General features: G+C 38.9%; 1 protein-coding gene across 3 annotated transcripts; it reads left to right on the plus strand.

Annotated features, from left to right (window-relative positions):
* Nucleotides 1-1,691: 1,691 nt before the first annotated feature.
* Nucleotides 1,692-8,341, plus strand: LOC103425680 (sucrose nonfermenting 4-like protein). Of its 3 annotated transcripts, none has more exons than XM_029095497.2 (14): nt 1,692-1,899; nt 2,113-2,303; nt 2,442-2,532; nt 3,811-3,996; nt 4,406-4,540; nt 4,661-4,720; nt 5,131-5,220; nt 5,392-5,526; nt 6,218-6,362; nt 6,443-6,616; nt 6,902-6,965; nt 7,089-7,158; nt 7,474-7,588; nt 7,740-8,341. In XM_029095497.2, the coding sequence occupies exons 2-14, from the start codon at nt 2,179-2,181 to the stop codon at nt 7,829-7,831; spliced, it is 1,482 nt and encodes a 493-aa protein (XP_028951330.2). In that variant the 5' UTR covers nt 1,692-1,899; nt 2,113-2,178; the 3' UTR covers nt 7,832-8,341. The 3 variants fall into 3 exon arrangements, with proteins under 3 accessions (XP_028951330.2, XP_028951331.2, XP_028951332.2); XM_029095498.2 differs by having other exon boundaries at nt 1,704-1,899; nt 2,445-2,532; XM_029095499.2 differs by lacking the exon at nt 2,113-2,303 and having other exon boundaries at nt 1,711-1,899.
* Nucleotides 8,342-15,223: the final 6,882 nt, after the last annotated feature.

Consider the following 15,223-nt stretch of genomic DNA (forward strand, 5'->3'; position numbering starts at 1 on the left):
GACCAGAAAATATGAACAATAACCAACATGTTAGAAGTTCACAGAAACATAAAGGGGTAGAAAAGAGTTACAGATGAAATCCCAGTTTTAACCTTCTTTCTTACCTAAAAGCAGCTAAAGCCCATCATAGGTTTTGTACACATACTGGTAACCAATAATGCTAAATCTTGAGATTACCTTGGAATTTTATTTTCCGCGAATGGTGCTAGACAACAGAGACGAGGAAGTGAAAACTAAATGTTATTTAACATTGTTCAGAGACAAACATTTGACCTACTAAATTCAACTCAGCATTTGAAAATATGTAGGGTTAACTATTTTGTTTTCTTGGATACTGATGTTGTTGCATATTCTAACCAAAATAATATATATGTATTTTCTAATTTTTTACTTCTAATACCAAACACAAATTCAAGTAAATTTGAGTTTCCATTACTAGATCTACAAGATTTGTGACCGGATGATAGAAAGTGTGCATATAAATATAAATCAAAAGATAGAAAGGCTTATCAAGACCAAAGTGTAGATTTTAAACTAAAACTAAAATGTACATAATGCATAATATACTGGAAATGAATGGAGAAAAATAATGTAGGGGAGAAAAGTGATAAAACAACAAAGGAGGGGGAGAGAAGTGAAGAAAAATATTGGGATTATGCACATGGTTTTCTTGAAAAAATGTCTTATTTATATTAAAATAATAATAAAACAATAATTTATATTAAAAGCGGTTTGGTCCGGTTCTTTCTGTTCTTAATATTTCCAAACTAGAACCGAGACCGTTTGAAACGGTTCGGTTCGGTTTTTGTTTCGGTTTTGACTTTTTTGGTCAATGCGGGTTTTTACGGTTTTTTTGTCACAGTTCGATTCGGTTTTCCGGTTTGATGGTTTTTATACCCACCCATAATCATACCATATGACGTGATTAAAAAAAAAAAAAAAACTTGAACAACATCTCACGTAGTCCAAAACTTTTCTACAGTTTTAGCAATTACATTATATCACCTTATTAACTTGCATGTCATTGTTAATTATCCAAAGTCGTGGTAATTTACAGAGCCTCTTGTGTGCATTTTTGCTCACCACTCTCAAATTGTGGTAATACTCATTATCCTATTTATCATCGTTGAATGAATTTAAACTTTGAAATTTGTGTGCATGCACTATATAAATATCAAAATTTTAGATCATCTACTATACTAATCTATACTATTATCAAGAGAACCCTCATTGTCAACTTTTTGCCACTTTTTTCCTATTTTGCCCTTATTTTTGATACGCAATACTTACATAAGGAGGGTAAAATAGTAATTTTGTATCTTTTGAGAAAATGACAATCATATCTCTATTTTTCTAATTTTACCTTCACTTTTGATACATAATATTTACATAAGGAGAACAAAACAGTAATTATATAATATTAAGATAAAATATGCACATATTAAGAGAAATTGCCTCACCATTATTTTTTCATACTCTTTAATAAAAAAACAAAAAATAAAAAATAAAATGAAATTGTTCACACATACACTATGTGCTCATAATGAATAATCTAATGAATCATTTGGTGAGAAAAAAATATTTTCGAGCTCTTTGGTAGCAGTTCCTTTGCTCTGTAAATTTTTTTAAGAAAAATAAAATTTATAAAAAATAAAATAAAAATAAAGGAAAAAACATATGGTTTTATGATTTTTTTTAAACATCACTATCAGAGTTCTCTGTCTTCTAGGGTTCGAAAATTAGATTCGATCGTGTAGCAACCCCTTTCTCGATTTTCTCACCCAATTTTTTAAATTTCCATCTTAATTATTTCCGCTAGGGTTTCCATTCCCCCAATTTAATTTCACTTGCCTTTTTCATCGATTTCCCGAGATGGAGGGCGTTTCGCTGTTGTAATTGGTAGGTTTTCTCTTTTCTGCCCCCAATTTCCATGTGCTTAGGGTTTTTGCGGTTTATTTTAGCTTCCGGAAGTAAAATCTCCATTAAATTATTAATTTTTTGTTGGGTTTCTCTGGGATTGTGTTGAATCAGCTCAAATTTTGTTTCTTTTGGTTTGATTTTGGGATTTTTACCGTAATTTGGTTGAATTTTTGTTTTTGCGGTAAATGAAAGGAGCGGGCATGTCGTAGGGAGTTTGTATTGCTTGGAGGGTTGAAATTTGTGTAAATTTGGGGGCAAATGTTTGCTACCAACATGGATTCGGCGCGGGATGTTGGTGGAGCACCGAGCACGGTGTTGATCCCAATGCGTTTTGTGTGGCCTTATGGGGGCAGAAGTGTGTTTCTCAGTGGTTCATTTGCCCGGTGAGACTCTGAGTTTTCAGTCTCGAATTTTGTTTATATATAAATGGAATTTAATTCCATCTGAGTTTTAGGCTGCTTTGTTTGATTAAATTGAGTAATTTAGTTGTGTGTTTCTAAAATGGTATGTTCTTTCTGCAGCAGATGGTCTGAACTTATTCCTATGACGCCAGTTGAGGGTTGCCCCACCGTGTTTCAAGCTATTTACAGCGTAACCCCTGGATACCACCAAGTAAGTTTTTTGTGTTGGAATTAAAGCATTTGAACAGGTGTTGTTGCATAAATTCATGTGCTTTCACCTTTGAGTGGGAATATGAGCAGTAGCAGTCATGCACCGTTGATTCGGTGATCATAGATGATGGATTCATTGAGAAAGCTTGTAATGAATCATATCAATCTTGACATTTAAAGGAGCAAAGTTGAGAAATTTGAATGCAGGCCGTGGAAAAAGGTGTAATGTAGTTGAGTTTTGTTAATAATTGATTGTAATGTAGGTGAATTTAATTAGTAGAATCAAGTCATAGTCTTCATGCACTCAAACTTGGTATTGATGAGAAGAAATATGAAGGGTTAATATCAGGTATTACCATTATGAAATTTCGTTTGAATTATACTATATTAATGCAGTACTGTAAGGTTAAAGAAGATTATTTTAGTTTGAATATCCTTTTGTAAGTGGAATATTTTTGTGGCCCACCGTAGTTGATTTAAAGCGCTCAGTGATTATAGTCTTAGGATAAAAAAAAGGTCGTACCCAGTGATTATAGTCTTAGGATGATGAACTAATTATATGGTATATAAGAACTAAGAGTTTGGTGACCTGTTCACTCTATGAAAATATGAACTTATGGAAAACAAAATGGTTGTAAATGAGCCTTGGCGCAAGTTGCATTGGATGGGTGGGGTGAGACTGTGAGGGTAGACACCCAAGGTTCAAATCTCCATGTGAAAAAGCTGAGTTGTTTGAGGCAGTGAAGTCTGTATTGTCTTGTTTTGCATCTTTCTTGACGTATTCCTCATGGGATTTCTGTTTATGAATATATTTAAATTTTCCATGTGGCGATATTATGTGAACTTACAGTTTGGAAATCCATATTGGATGCTTGATTAAGCTGAATTAGTAGTAATATATCAAGTAATAGAGTCAGTGCTGAGAAATTTGAGTGTAGGAGGTGATGTGGTGGTTGATATGAATTCTGGATAATTGGCTTGGCTCACAGATGTATAGAGGAATATTAATAATAATCTATGGATATCACATACTTACTATTTTTTTTTTCCTTTTGAAAATGAGATGTTCACCTCAAGCGGATCACTAGTTTGGAACTTTATTTGTTGAAGTGATCAAATGTGTGTATTTTTATCTAGCCTGCATGCAGTTTGATTTTAGAATGCTAGTACTGGGGTATTCTGTGTTCACATTGATAGGACGGGGTGTTCAGTGTTCACGTGGATGGGACTTTATACACTATCATCAAAGTCTTACTAGCATGTGTTTCTCATACTACAGTACAAGTTTTTTGTTGATGGCGAATGGCGACATGATGAGCACCAACCTTTCGTGAGTGGTGAATATGGGTTAGTGAACACCATTCTCTTGGCTACAGATCCTAATCTCTTTCATCCGAATGTAACCCCAGAGATAACTTCTGGACCTAATTATATGGAAGAGGATAATGAGGCCTTTAGGCGTTTGGTAAGAGTCATTCATTCCTTATTATTTAAGATTCTGTAGTTTTTTTCCCTGGGGCGGCATTTAAGATCATATGATTGCTACCTCGAAATTTAATGCTCTTTCTATTAACCTTTCCTATATGATTTTACTGAAATTAGGGGTGCTTCAACATTATCCCATCTATGCGATTTGTTTGTATTTGAGTAATTAGGTTGCTCATGGAATTTATGCACTGCTGAACTTTGCACATTTTGAACCTTGCAGAGTCCAATGGGCTACGCATGGTCCAAGTCACCTTTTTTTCCCAAAAAATATTCTTTCTTGCATTTTAATACTCATTTAATGCTCCTATAAGCTGTATTTTCTTTCAATTATTTTTTCTCCAATGAGTTATTAGTAAGAGTGGATTGTGATCTGTTTTGTAACACAGGTCCGGATTACAGATGGTACTTTAACCGATGTAGTACCAAGGATATCAGAGGTTGATTTGCAGAGCTCTCGTCATCGTATTTCTGTCTTCCTGTCTACACACACCACATATGAACTACTCCCCGAGTCAGGCAAGGTTTGGATGCTTTGTCATTGGCCTTCCTTTATGCATTCCACATTTGTTCGTCTATATGAATTTGATGTACTATGCATTAGGCCCATTTTTCTCTTTTTTTTAATCACATCAAGTTTACAGGTTGTTGCCTTGGATGTTGATTTACCTGTAAAGAAAGCGTTTCATATATTGCATGAGCAGGTATGTACAAAGAAAAAGACGTTTGTCGTTGTCGGTTGAATCATGCTCTGCGTATTTGATTTTTGGAAGAGGAAATAAATACATTCTAGCTTGATGGCATTATTATCATTTTTAATAGGGCATTGTGGAAGTTCTAAAGTAACTCATATTAAGTTCCATGTCATAACCGGAGGATCCCCCTAGATATCTTGATGGGTCCCTTTGTTCACATGATTACACCCTTTATGTAATTGTTTCAATTGACATTTTCACATTATTTTTATAAATTCAATTCAACTAAGGAATTTATCTAAGCTTTGCTAGTTGTCAAAATTTGCACGGTAACTTGCTTTTATTTTTTTGTTTGGCATGCTTGCTTGATGCTGATAATGAGCCAGCATGTGCACCCTTCTGAGCCATTTGTTTTTCAGGGAATCCCTTTGGCGCCTCTTTGGGACTTCAGCAATGGACGTTTTGTTGGAGTTATTAGTGCATTGGATTTTATTTTAATATTGAGAGAGGTACTAGTTGTCCAAGTACTATTTTAAAGTTTTATCAGCTTATTTTATTGACCAAGTACTTGTTATGTAGAATTTTGCTATTAGTTTTGTGCAATGCACGTACCCACATTTGACTATTTGAGTGTTGTATGTTAATTTCTTAAAGTAGCTAACTTACCGTTTATCTTTTAGCTTGGAAACCATGGATCTAATTTGACAGAGGAAGAGCTTGAAACACATACTATAGCTGCATGGAAAGAGGGAAAAGCATATCTAAATGGACAGGTTAATGGACATGGGAGAGCAGTGCCCAGACAGTTAGTCCATGTGAGTGCTTTATGTCACTCTTTGAATTTCTGTCTTGTAAATGCAGTATGGACCATTGATCAGGTGGATTTTATTTTTAACTTCAATTTGTGTCGCTAGATTCAAAATTTGACAACATAACATGGCAGGTAGGTATCTGGCAAAAGAACATAACCTGTTATGCAAAAATATATGCATCTTGCATATAATATTCATAACGTTTTATCCTAGGGATTCATGCAATAAGGTTTTTATGTGTCTGCGCTTGATTTGCAATTATTTTGAAATCTTATTTAAAAGACACAAGACGGAACTTATGATTTCATGCCTTGGAGAATTGCTTCTTGAGTGCACAAGCACACAGAAGCAGCCCTCCTTGTGAAGCTGTTGCAGACTCTTCTGTTGCATACAATGCGAACTCATTAATGATCCTTAGAAAGGATTCAAAGGATTGTCACTATTCAAATCAGTAATAGTTTGTCTCCAAAGTTCCAAACAAGTAAAACAAATATCAAAGTTGAAACTTGAATGCTATGGTAGTATGACAGGAACAGATGGGCTGTCACACGTGCAACCACTGTCATAGTCCTCGTTAGCATAAATGCGAATGTTCATATGGAGATATAATCTGTCTTGCATGACCATATGATAGTTTTTGTATCATGATTAGGTTAATAATTTTGCTTTGACTGGTTCATTATCGATTTTTCAGGCTGGACCATATGATAATATGAAAGATGTTGTTTTGAAAATTTTGCAAAATGGTTTTGCTACGGTTCCAATTATCCATTCATCTTCAGAAGATGGCTCATTTCCACAGCTATTACATCTTGCTTCACTGTCTGGTATTTTAAAATGTAAGCTCTTTGGAAACTTCTTGTATAATACCGTAGGTTCAGTTTGTGGTTGGTACTACTACTGATAAATGTATTTGCAGGTGTTTGCAGGTACTTTAGGCATTCATCTAGCTCATTACCCATACTTCAAGCACCAATATGTGCACTTAATGTGGGTACTTGGGTTCCAGAAATTGGAGAGTTGAATCGTCGGCCATTAGCAATGTTGAGACCAAGTGCTTCGCTTAGTGCAGCACTTAACTTGCTAGTTCAAGGTTAGTCTTGTGGTTTGAACTATAGTGGGATGCCATGTCCGATAGATGGTACACACATCCATGCATTACATTGACATCTGGCAGGCCTGCTATTTTAGGAAGTGGAGTCAAGTTATCTGAACTAATCTTGTGTTTAAGGATTTGTTACGATTAATTTTTGGGTTATACATCAACGCACAGGATGGATGACTTTATATTATAACACCAAAATTTTGGAGTGTGCAAATATTTTAGACGTATATCCCATCATGCTAACTCAAATGCATTTTTGTGTTTGCTTTGCAGCTCAAGTAAGTTCAATACCTATAGTTGATGATACTAACTCTTTACTGGATATATATTGTCGAAGGTAGTTGTAATTCTATTTGTGTATAATTACTGCTGTTGTCGTCATTGATTGAAATAAATGATCAGTTGTTTTTTATTTTAACAAACCATTACTAATATTTTTCCATTCACATTTTCTATACAGTGACATAACAGCTTTGGCTAAAGATAGAGCATATGCTCATATTAATCTCAATGAAATGAGTATTCAACAGGTAAATGATGTAATCCGTGAACATAGTTGTTTTTCGGTTTCCATACAGATATACTTGTACTTTCTTTTGTGCATCTTAAATATCTTATGGAATCACGGTTTTTCAGATGCACTAGAGACAGAATTCCAATCATTTATTTTGTGGATCGGGAGATTTAGGGGCCTTATGATTTTGAGAATTATAAGTTGTGGTTTAGTTAGGTGGCTCTTCTTTCAGTTTTAAGGATTTTTTTTTTCTTTGGACGGTCCAGGGTGTTTTTGTCTTTTGGAGAATCTTCAAGGGATGTAGTCTTAGTTCTTATCTTTGTTTTTGTAGGCATTGCAGTTGGGGCAAGACTCATTCTCTCCCTATGAACCAAGAGGTCAAAGATGTCAGATGTGTTTGCGCAGTGATTCTCTGCATAAAGTGATGGAGCGATTGGCCAATCCAGGTATATTTGCTTTATTCGCTTTCTTATAAAGAAGCGTTACGGACTTAATGTTAAGCTGCTGTTGGGTAAAGTTGCAGAGCTATGATCGTATGGAGAAACGATATGTCCGGCTAATCTTCCCGCTTAACTTCCCTCAAATCTTGGATTTCAGGTGTTAGACGACTTGTGATTGTAGAAGCTGGCAGTAAGCGGGTTGAAGGCATTGTTTCACTAAGTGACGTTTTCAAGTTCTTGCTCGGTTAGCTCCTAAAGGCAATGGATGAAAAAGTTAGAAGGGGTTTGGCTCTGTGGTCCTGTACTCCAAGCATGTGTTGAGGGGCAACATCTCCTCCAACCCCAACTGTTCATTAGAGAGAATCCAGTACCTTACACGGTGACTTGATCTCGTATCATTCAATATACAATTGGATTGGCTTCTTTGCTTTGCCTGGTTTTTTTTTTAGGATTTTAGGCTGAAGAAAGAGGCCTGTAAATAGGAATTCATTTCCTCAGAAATTTGTCTGTCTTCCCCCTCCCTTATTATTTATACATTGTGATGCTGATGTAGATGCGATGTTACTGAATAGCGGGGTTCGTTTTAGTTTTATTTTATGTCGAAATTAGGGGGACTCAAGAGGGAACAAAATGATGGGGGGGTGGAGGAATACTGAACAATTGAAGTTATTGGGTGCTATGCTTACTTGTAGTAGGTGACATGTAATTGGCTCTTTTTCGGCCTCGTTGGTATCTTCGTCGTGTGGTTTGATCCTTAAACGTATTGTAAGTAGCAGCCAAATGGAGAACTCAATGAAGAGAACCATGTTACGCTGTGTATTTGTTACAACAAAATATTTTGTAAAATTAAAATTGGATTCTCTAAATTCACCCAAAGTTTGGTGGAATTTGAATCATTTGATGCCAACTTTCTTCTAAGATAATGTGGTTCAAATTCATCTTTGGCGAGAATCAAACCTAAGACCTCTCATTTACAAGTGAAGAATAATACCATTAGACTGGTGGCAGAGTGCGACGAAATTTGAATTTCAGGAATGATTTGAGGCTAAACTGTGAGGTCCATGGGGCCAATGAATCAAGCTTACCCATTCCCAAACATAGTCTAGGGTTTACACGTTCTTTGGAGGGTTCGACTTTTGGGGTACAATGAAAATGGAAAAGTCAGGTTTGTAGGAAATCTAAATTGTTTTTAATATTAGTTTTTCTTTTGGAATAAAGAATACGTTGAATCAGACTGAAAAAGATTAGATTAAGTATCAAATTACTTATCAAATCTAAATCTAAATTCGATTCCCCTATCCCGTAATTTAGATTAAGATCAAGATTAAGATTTTGCTCGAATCAGAGTGAAAAAAGAAAAGAAGAAATGAAGGGAGGGAGGGGTAAACCTTTGGTGGCTAACAACAACAACAACAACAACAAAGCCTTTTCCCACTAAGTGGGGTCGGCTATATGAATCCTAGAACGCCATTGCGCTCGGTTTTGTGTCATGTCTTCCGTTAGATCCAAGTACTCTAAGTCTTTTCTTAGGGTCTCTTCCAAAGTTTTCCTAGGTCTTCCTCTACCCCTTCGGCCCCGAACCTCTGTTCCGTAGTCACATCTTCGAACCGGAACGTCAGTAGGCCTTCTTTGCACATGTCCAAACCACCGTAACCGATTTTCTCTCATCTTTCCTTCAACTTCGGCTACTCCTACTTTACCTCGGATATCCTCATTCACAATCTTCTCCTTTCTCGTGTGCCCACACATCCCACGAAGCATCCTTATCTCCGCTACACCCATTTTGTGTACGTGTTGATGCTTCACCGCCCAACATTCTGTGCCATACAACATCGATGGCCTTATTGCCGTCCTATAAAATTTTCCCTTGAGCTTCAGTGACCTACGACGATCACACAACACGCCGGATGCACTCTTACACTTCATCCATCCAGCTTGTATTCTATGGTTGAGATCTCCATCTAATTCTCCGTTCTCTTGCAAGATAGATCCTAGGTAGCGAAAACGGTCGCTTTTTGTGATCGTCGCTAGATTGCTCCGGTCATTAGTGTGGATAAGTATATAAATTGATAGAGATAGGAAAACAAACACCAGATGTACGTGGTTCACCCATATTGGCTACGTCCACGAAATAGAGGAGTTCTCATTAATTGTGAAGGGTTTACACAAGTACATAGGTTCAAGCTCTCTTTTAGTGAGTACAAGTGAATGATTTAGTACAAATGACATTAGGAAATATTGTGGGAGAATGATCTCGTAATCACAAAACTTCTAAGTTCCGGAGTGTGGTATCGTCTTGACTTGCCTTATCTGTCTCGTAGGTAGATGTGGCATCTTCTCTAGAAGTACTTTTCCTCCATCCAGGGGTGGTATCTTTAACTAGTGGAGATGCACAAGGTAATGTATCAATTTCACTTGAAGCTTACTTGTAGTTTCGGGCTTGGTCAAGCGCGATACAAACCATGTAGTAGGAGTCCTCCAAGTCGCCGAGCTAGGGGATCTGCTGAAAGAGGTGACAGACAAGGTAAGCAATCAGAGCTCCAAGCAATCAGTCCCAGATCAGAACTTTGATTTCGAGTTCCGGCTGATTGTTCACATTCTCCCTATCTTGCAGGCAGCATGAAGGATAAAAAGAAGAAAAATGAGAAGATATGATATGGGATACTTTTGCTTTTGAAGAAGTAACTTTCCACAGGCTTATTCTTGAACTGGGCTGGAGGGTTTTCTGGTTTCCTCCAAAGTATAAGGCCGACTGAAGAATTTGAGGGTCAAAACAAGTCCATCAAATCTATAGTACGTTCGACCCTGCTGATATGGGATACTTTTGCTTTTGACAGAGTAGTGGATGTATCGGCACGTGTGCTGTTACGCTTGTCTCCATATGCTTCCTTGTATCCTTCTCACTTGCCCTATATGTTCCTCAGGCAGATGCGGTATCTTCCCTGGAAGCATAAGATGTTGAAAATGAGTACTCAAGAGCAATGCTAGGTAAGTAATCAAGTAAGGGGTTCCAGGCAGTCAGTTCCTGACTGGAAGCTTGATTCCAAGTGCTGACTGATTGCTCTCTTTCTCCTTGTCTTGTAGGTAAGAACAAGGCCAAAGGAAAAGACAGGGAAAAAACATGATATGGGATACTCTTGCTTTTAACCCTGATGATATGAGATATTCTTGCTCTAGTATAGCTTGTTTGCAGAGGTATTATCGGGGGGAAAGAAAGCTGAATATTTCGAAAGGCTTCTTTGGGAGTGCCCTCTCAGATATGAGGAAGGGTTGAGCATTTTTGCAGGTCTGCCTGTCTGTTGGGGATGGAGGTCAACATATATAGGAGTCTCCCTAACAACAAGTAGTAATGCTATTCCTTTACCCTGCTTGGTCATAACACGATAGTAGGAGCTGCCAGCTTCACATGTTTTAACTTTGTCAGAGCACTTTGAAAAAGTGGTCTATGGTATCTGGAAAGTTGATGTTGCGTGTAAAGATTACAGACAAGCTTTATCCAAGGAGATCTGGCTCTTGAAGTTGGGAGAGTGGTGCCTCTTCGGTTTTCGAACAAGCAATCCAGTCGGAGATCTGGCTCTCGAGATTCGGAGAACGATGCCTTTTCGATTTTTGAGAAAGCCATCCTGCTAGGGGTCTGGCTCTCGAGATTCGGAGAGCGGTGTCTCTTCGATTTTTGAGAAAGTAATCATGTTGGGAGTCTGGCTCTCGAGATTCGGAGGGCGGTGCCTCTTCGATTTTGGAGCAAGCAATCTTGTTGGGAGTGTTTTCTCGAATATGAGAAAAGGTTGGGCATGTTTGCTAGTCTATCTTGCCACGAAGCACAGAGGTTGACACACAGGGACTTTCCAATTATCCAGCAGTGGTACTGTTCCTTTACCCTTGTGGGTAATAATATGGTAGCTAGACCTTCAAAATTTATGTGTCTAAACTTTGTTAGTGCTGTTTCTTTGCTATTCTTTTACCCTTCTTGGTCAGAGCGGTGTAGTGGGAGCTGCAAGCTTCACGTGTCTCAACTTTGTCAGAGAACTTTGGCAAAGTTATCTGTGGTACCCATGAGCTAATGTTGCGTGTGGGAAGTGGGTGATTGAATAGTAAGATTCATGTGCTTTCTACTTTACCAGAAATCTCCGACATAATGCCCAAAATTTCCGCAAAGCTGACAGGTGCTGACAAGGCTGGAAAAGTAGGTGCCTCTTCGATTTCTGAGATCGGCCCTCGTGGTTTCTGAGCAGCCTAGCTTTTGAGAAAGCAAGCGCCTCTTCGATTTCTGAGATCGGCCTTCGTGGTCTTTGAGCAGCCCAACTTTTGAGAAAGCAAACGTCTCGTGGTCTCTGAGCAGCCCAGCTTTTGAGAAAGCAAACGCCTCTTCGATTTCTGAAGCTTCGTCGAGTGCAGATTTTTATAGAGGCTGGCATTAAGTTCCAAAGCACACTTGAATCTCCACCAGTAGAAGCTCCATTCTTGCACTTCTAAGATCTTGATTTGTCCGACCTCTTCTCTCTTCAACACCTTTGAAAATGTCTGGCCCCTCCGACCGTCGTTTTGACTTGAACCTTGTTGAAGAGGCAGCCACGCCTTCTCCAGACAACATATGGCGCCCATCCTTCGTCTCCCCTACTGGTCCTCTTACTGTTGGGGATTCCGTGATGAAGAATGATATGACCGCTGCGGTAGTGGTCAGGAACCTTCTCACTCCCAAAGATAACAGACTACTTTCCAAACGGTCTGATGAGTTGGCTGTTAAGGATTCTCTGGCTCTCAGTGTTCAGTGTGCAGGTTCTGTGTCTAACATGGCCCAACGCCTATTTGCTCGAACCCGCCAAGTTGAATCATTGGCGGCTGAAGTGATGAGTCTCAAACAGGAGATTAGAGGGCTCAAGCATGAGAATAAACAGTTGCACCGGCTCGCACATGACTATGCTACAAACATGAAAAGGAAGCTTGACCAGATGAAGGAATCTGATGGTCAGGTTTTACTTGATCATCAGAGATTTGTGGGTTTGTTCCAAAGGCATTTATTGCCTTCGTCTTCTGGGGCTGTACCGCGTAATGAAGCTCCAAATGATCAACCTATGCTGCCTCCTCCTTCTAGGGTTCTGTCCAGTACTGAGGCTCCAAATGATCCCCCTCCAGTGCCTGCTCTTTCTGGGGCTCTACCGACTGCTGAGACTTCTCCTAAGCAACCTTTGTGAAGGCTCCCTCTTGTTTGTTTATTTTGACTCATGTATATGTACATATTTGTGACTTATCGGGGATATCAATAAATAGCTTTCCTTCATTTCAACGTATTGTGTTGAATACACCAAAGCCTTCTTCGCTAAGTTCTCTGAATTTTCTTTTGTTGAAGCTTGTATGTTGAAGCTTTGTGAGTGGAGCATGTAGGTTGAGGTAGTATTCCCTTAATTTCCCGAGTGAGGAAAACTTCTCGGTTTGAGACTTGGAAAATCCAAGTCACTGAGTGGGATCGGCTATATGAATCTTTGAACGCCATTGTGCTCGGTCCTGTGTCATGTCCTCCGTTAGATCCAAGTACTCTAAGTCTTTTCTTAGAGTCTCTTCCAAAGTTTTCCTAGGTCTTCCTCTACCCCTTCGGCCCTGAACCTCTGTCCCATAGTCGCATCTTCTAATCGGAGCGTCAGTAGGCCTTCTTTGCACATGTCCAAACCACCGTAACCGATTTTCTCTCATCTTTCCTTCAATTTCGGCTACTCCTACTTTACCCCGGATATCCTCATTCCTAATCTTATCCTTTCTTGTGTGCCCACACATCCAACGAAGCATCCTCATCTCCGCTACACCCATTTTGTGTACGTGTTGATGCTTCACCGCCCAACATTCTGTGCCATACAGCATCGCCGGCCTTATTGCCGTCCTATATAATTTTGCCTTGAGCTTCAGTGGCATACGGCGATCACACAACACGCCGGATGCACTCTTCCACTTCATCCATCCAGCTTGTATTCTATGGTTGAGATCTCCATCTAATTCTCCGTTCTTTTGCAAGATAGATCCTAGGTAACGAAAATGATCGCTCTTTGGTATTTCTTGATCTCCGATCCTCACCCCTAACTCGTTTTGGCCTCCATTTGCACTGAACTTGCACTTCATATATTCTGTCTTTGATCGGCTTAGGCGAAGACCTTTAGATTCCAACACTTCTCTCCAAAGGTTAAGCTTTGCATTTACCCCTTCCTGAGTTTCATCTATCAACACTATATCGTCTGCGAAAAGCATACACCAAGGAATATCATCTTGAATATGTCCTGTTAACTCATCCATTACCAACGCAAAAAGGTAGGGACTTAAGGATGAGCCTTGATGTAATCCTACAGTTATGGGAAAGCTTTCGGTTTGTCCTTCATGAGTTCTTACGGCAATCTTTGCTCCTTCATACATATCCTTTATAGCTTGGATATATGCTACTCGTACTCCTTTCTTCTCTAAAATCCTCCAAAGAATGTCTCTTGGGACCCTATTATACGCTTTTTCCAAATCTATAAAGACCATGTGTAAATCCTTTTTCCCATCTCTATATCTTTCCATCAATCTTCGTAAGAGATAGATTGCCTCCATGGTTGAGCGCCCTGGCATGAACCCGAATTGGTTGTCCGAAACCCGTGTCTCTTGCCTCAATCTATGCTCGATGACTCTCTCCCAGAGCTTCATTGTATGACTCATTAGCTTAATACCCCTATAGTTCATGCAATTTTGTACGTCGCCCTTATTCTTGTAGATAGGCACCAAAGTGCTCGTTCGCCACTCATTTGGCATCTTCTTCGTTTTCAAAATCCTATTGAAAAGGTCAGTGAGCCATGTTATACCTGTCTCTCCCAAAACTTTCCACACTTCGATTGGTATATCGTCTGGGCCTACTGCTTTTCTATGCTTCATCTTCTTCAAAGCTACAACCACTTCTTTCTTCCGGATTCGACGATAAAAAGAGTAGTTTCTACACTCTTCTGAGTTACTCAACTCCCCTAAAGAAGCACTCATTTCATGTCCTTCATTGAAAAGATTATGAAAATAACCTCTCCATCTATCTTTAACCGCGTACTCTGTAGCAAGAACCTTTCCATCCTCATCCTTGATGCACCTCACTTGGTTTAGGTCCCTTGTCTTCTTTTCCCTTGCTCTAGCTAGTTTATAGATATCCAACTCTCCTTCTTTGGTATCTAGTCGCTTATACATATCGTCATAAGCCGCTAACTTAGCTTCTCTCACAGCTTTCTTCGCCTCTTGCTTCGTTTTTCTATACCTTTCACCATTTTCATCGGTCCTATCCTTGTATAAGGCTTTACAACATTCCTTCTTAGCCTTCACCTTTGTTTGTACCTCCTCATTCCACCACCAAGATTCCTTTTGGTGTGGGGCAAAGCCCTTGGACTCTCCTAACACCTCTTTTGCTACTTTTCGGATACAACTAGCCATGGAATCCCACATTTGGCTAGCTTCCCCCTCTCTATCCCACACACACTGGGTGATTACTTTCTCTTTGAAAATGACTTGTTTTTCTTCTTTTAGATTCCACCATCTAGTCCTTGGGCACTTCCAAGTCTTGTTCTTTTTTCTCACTCTTTTGATATGTACATCCATCACCAACAAGCGATGTTGATTAGCCACGCTCTCTCCTGGTATAACTTT

This window comes from Malus domestica, chromosome 16 (assembly GCF_042453785.1).
Source record: "Malus domestica chromosome 16, GDT2T_hap1".
NCBI lineage: Eukaryota > Viridiplantae > Streptophyta > Magnoliopsida > Rosales > Rosaceae > Malus > Malus domestica.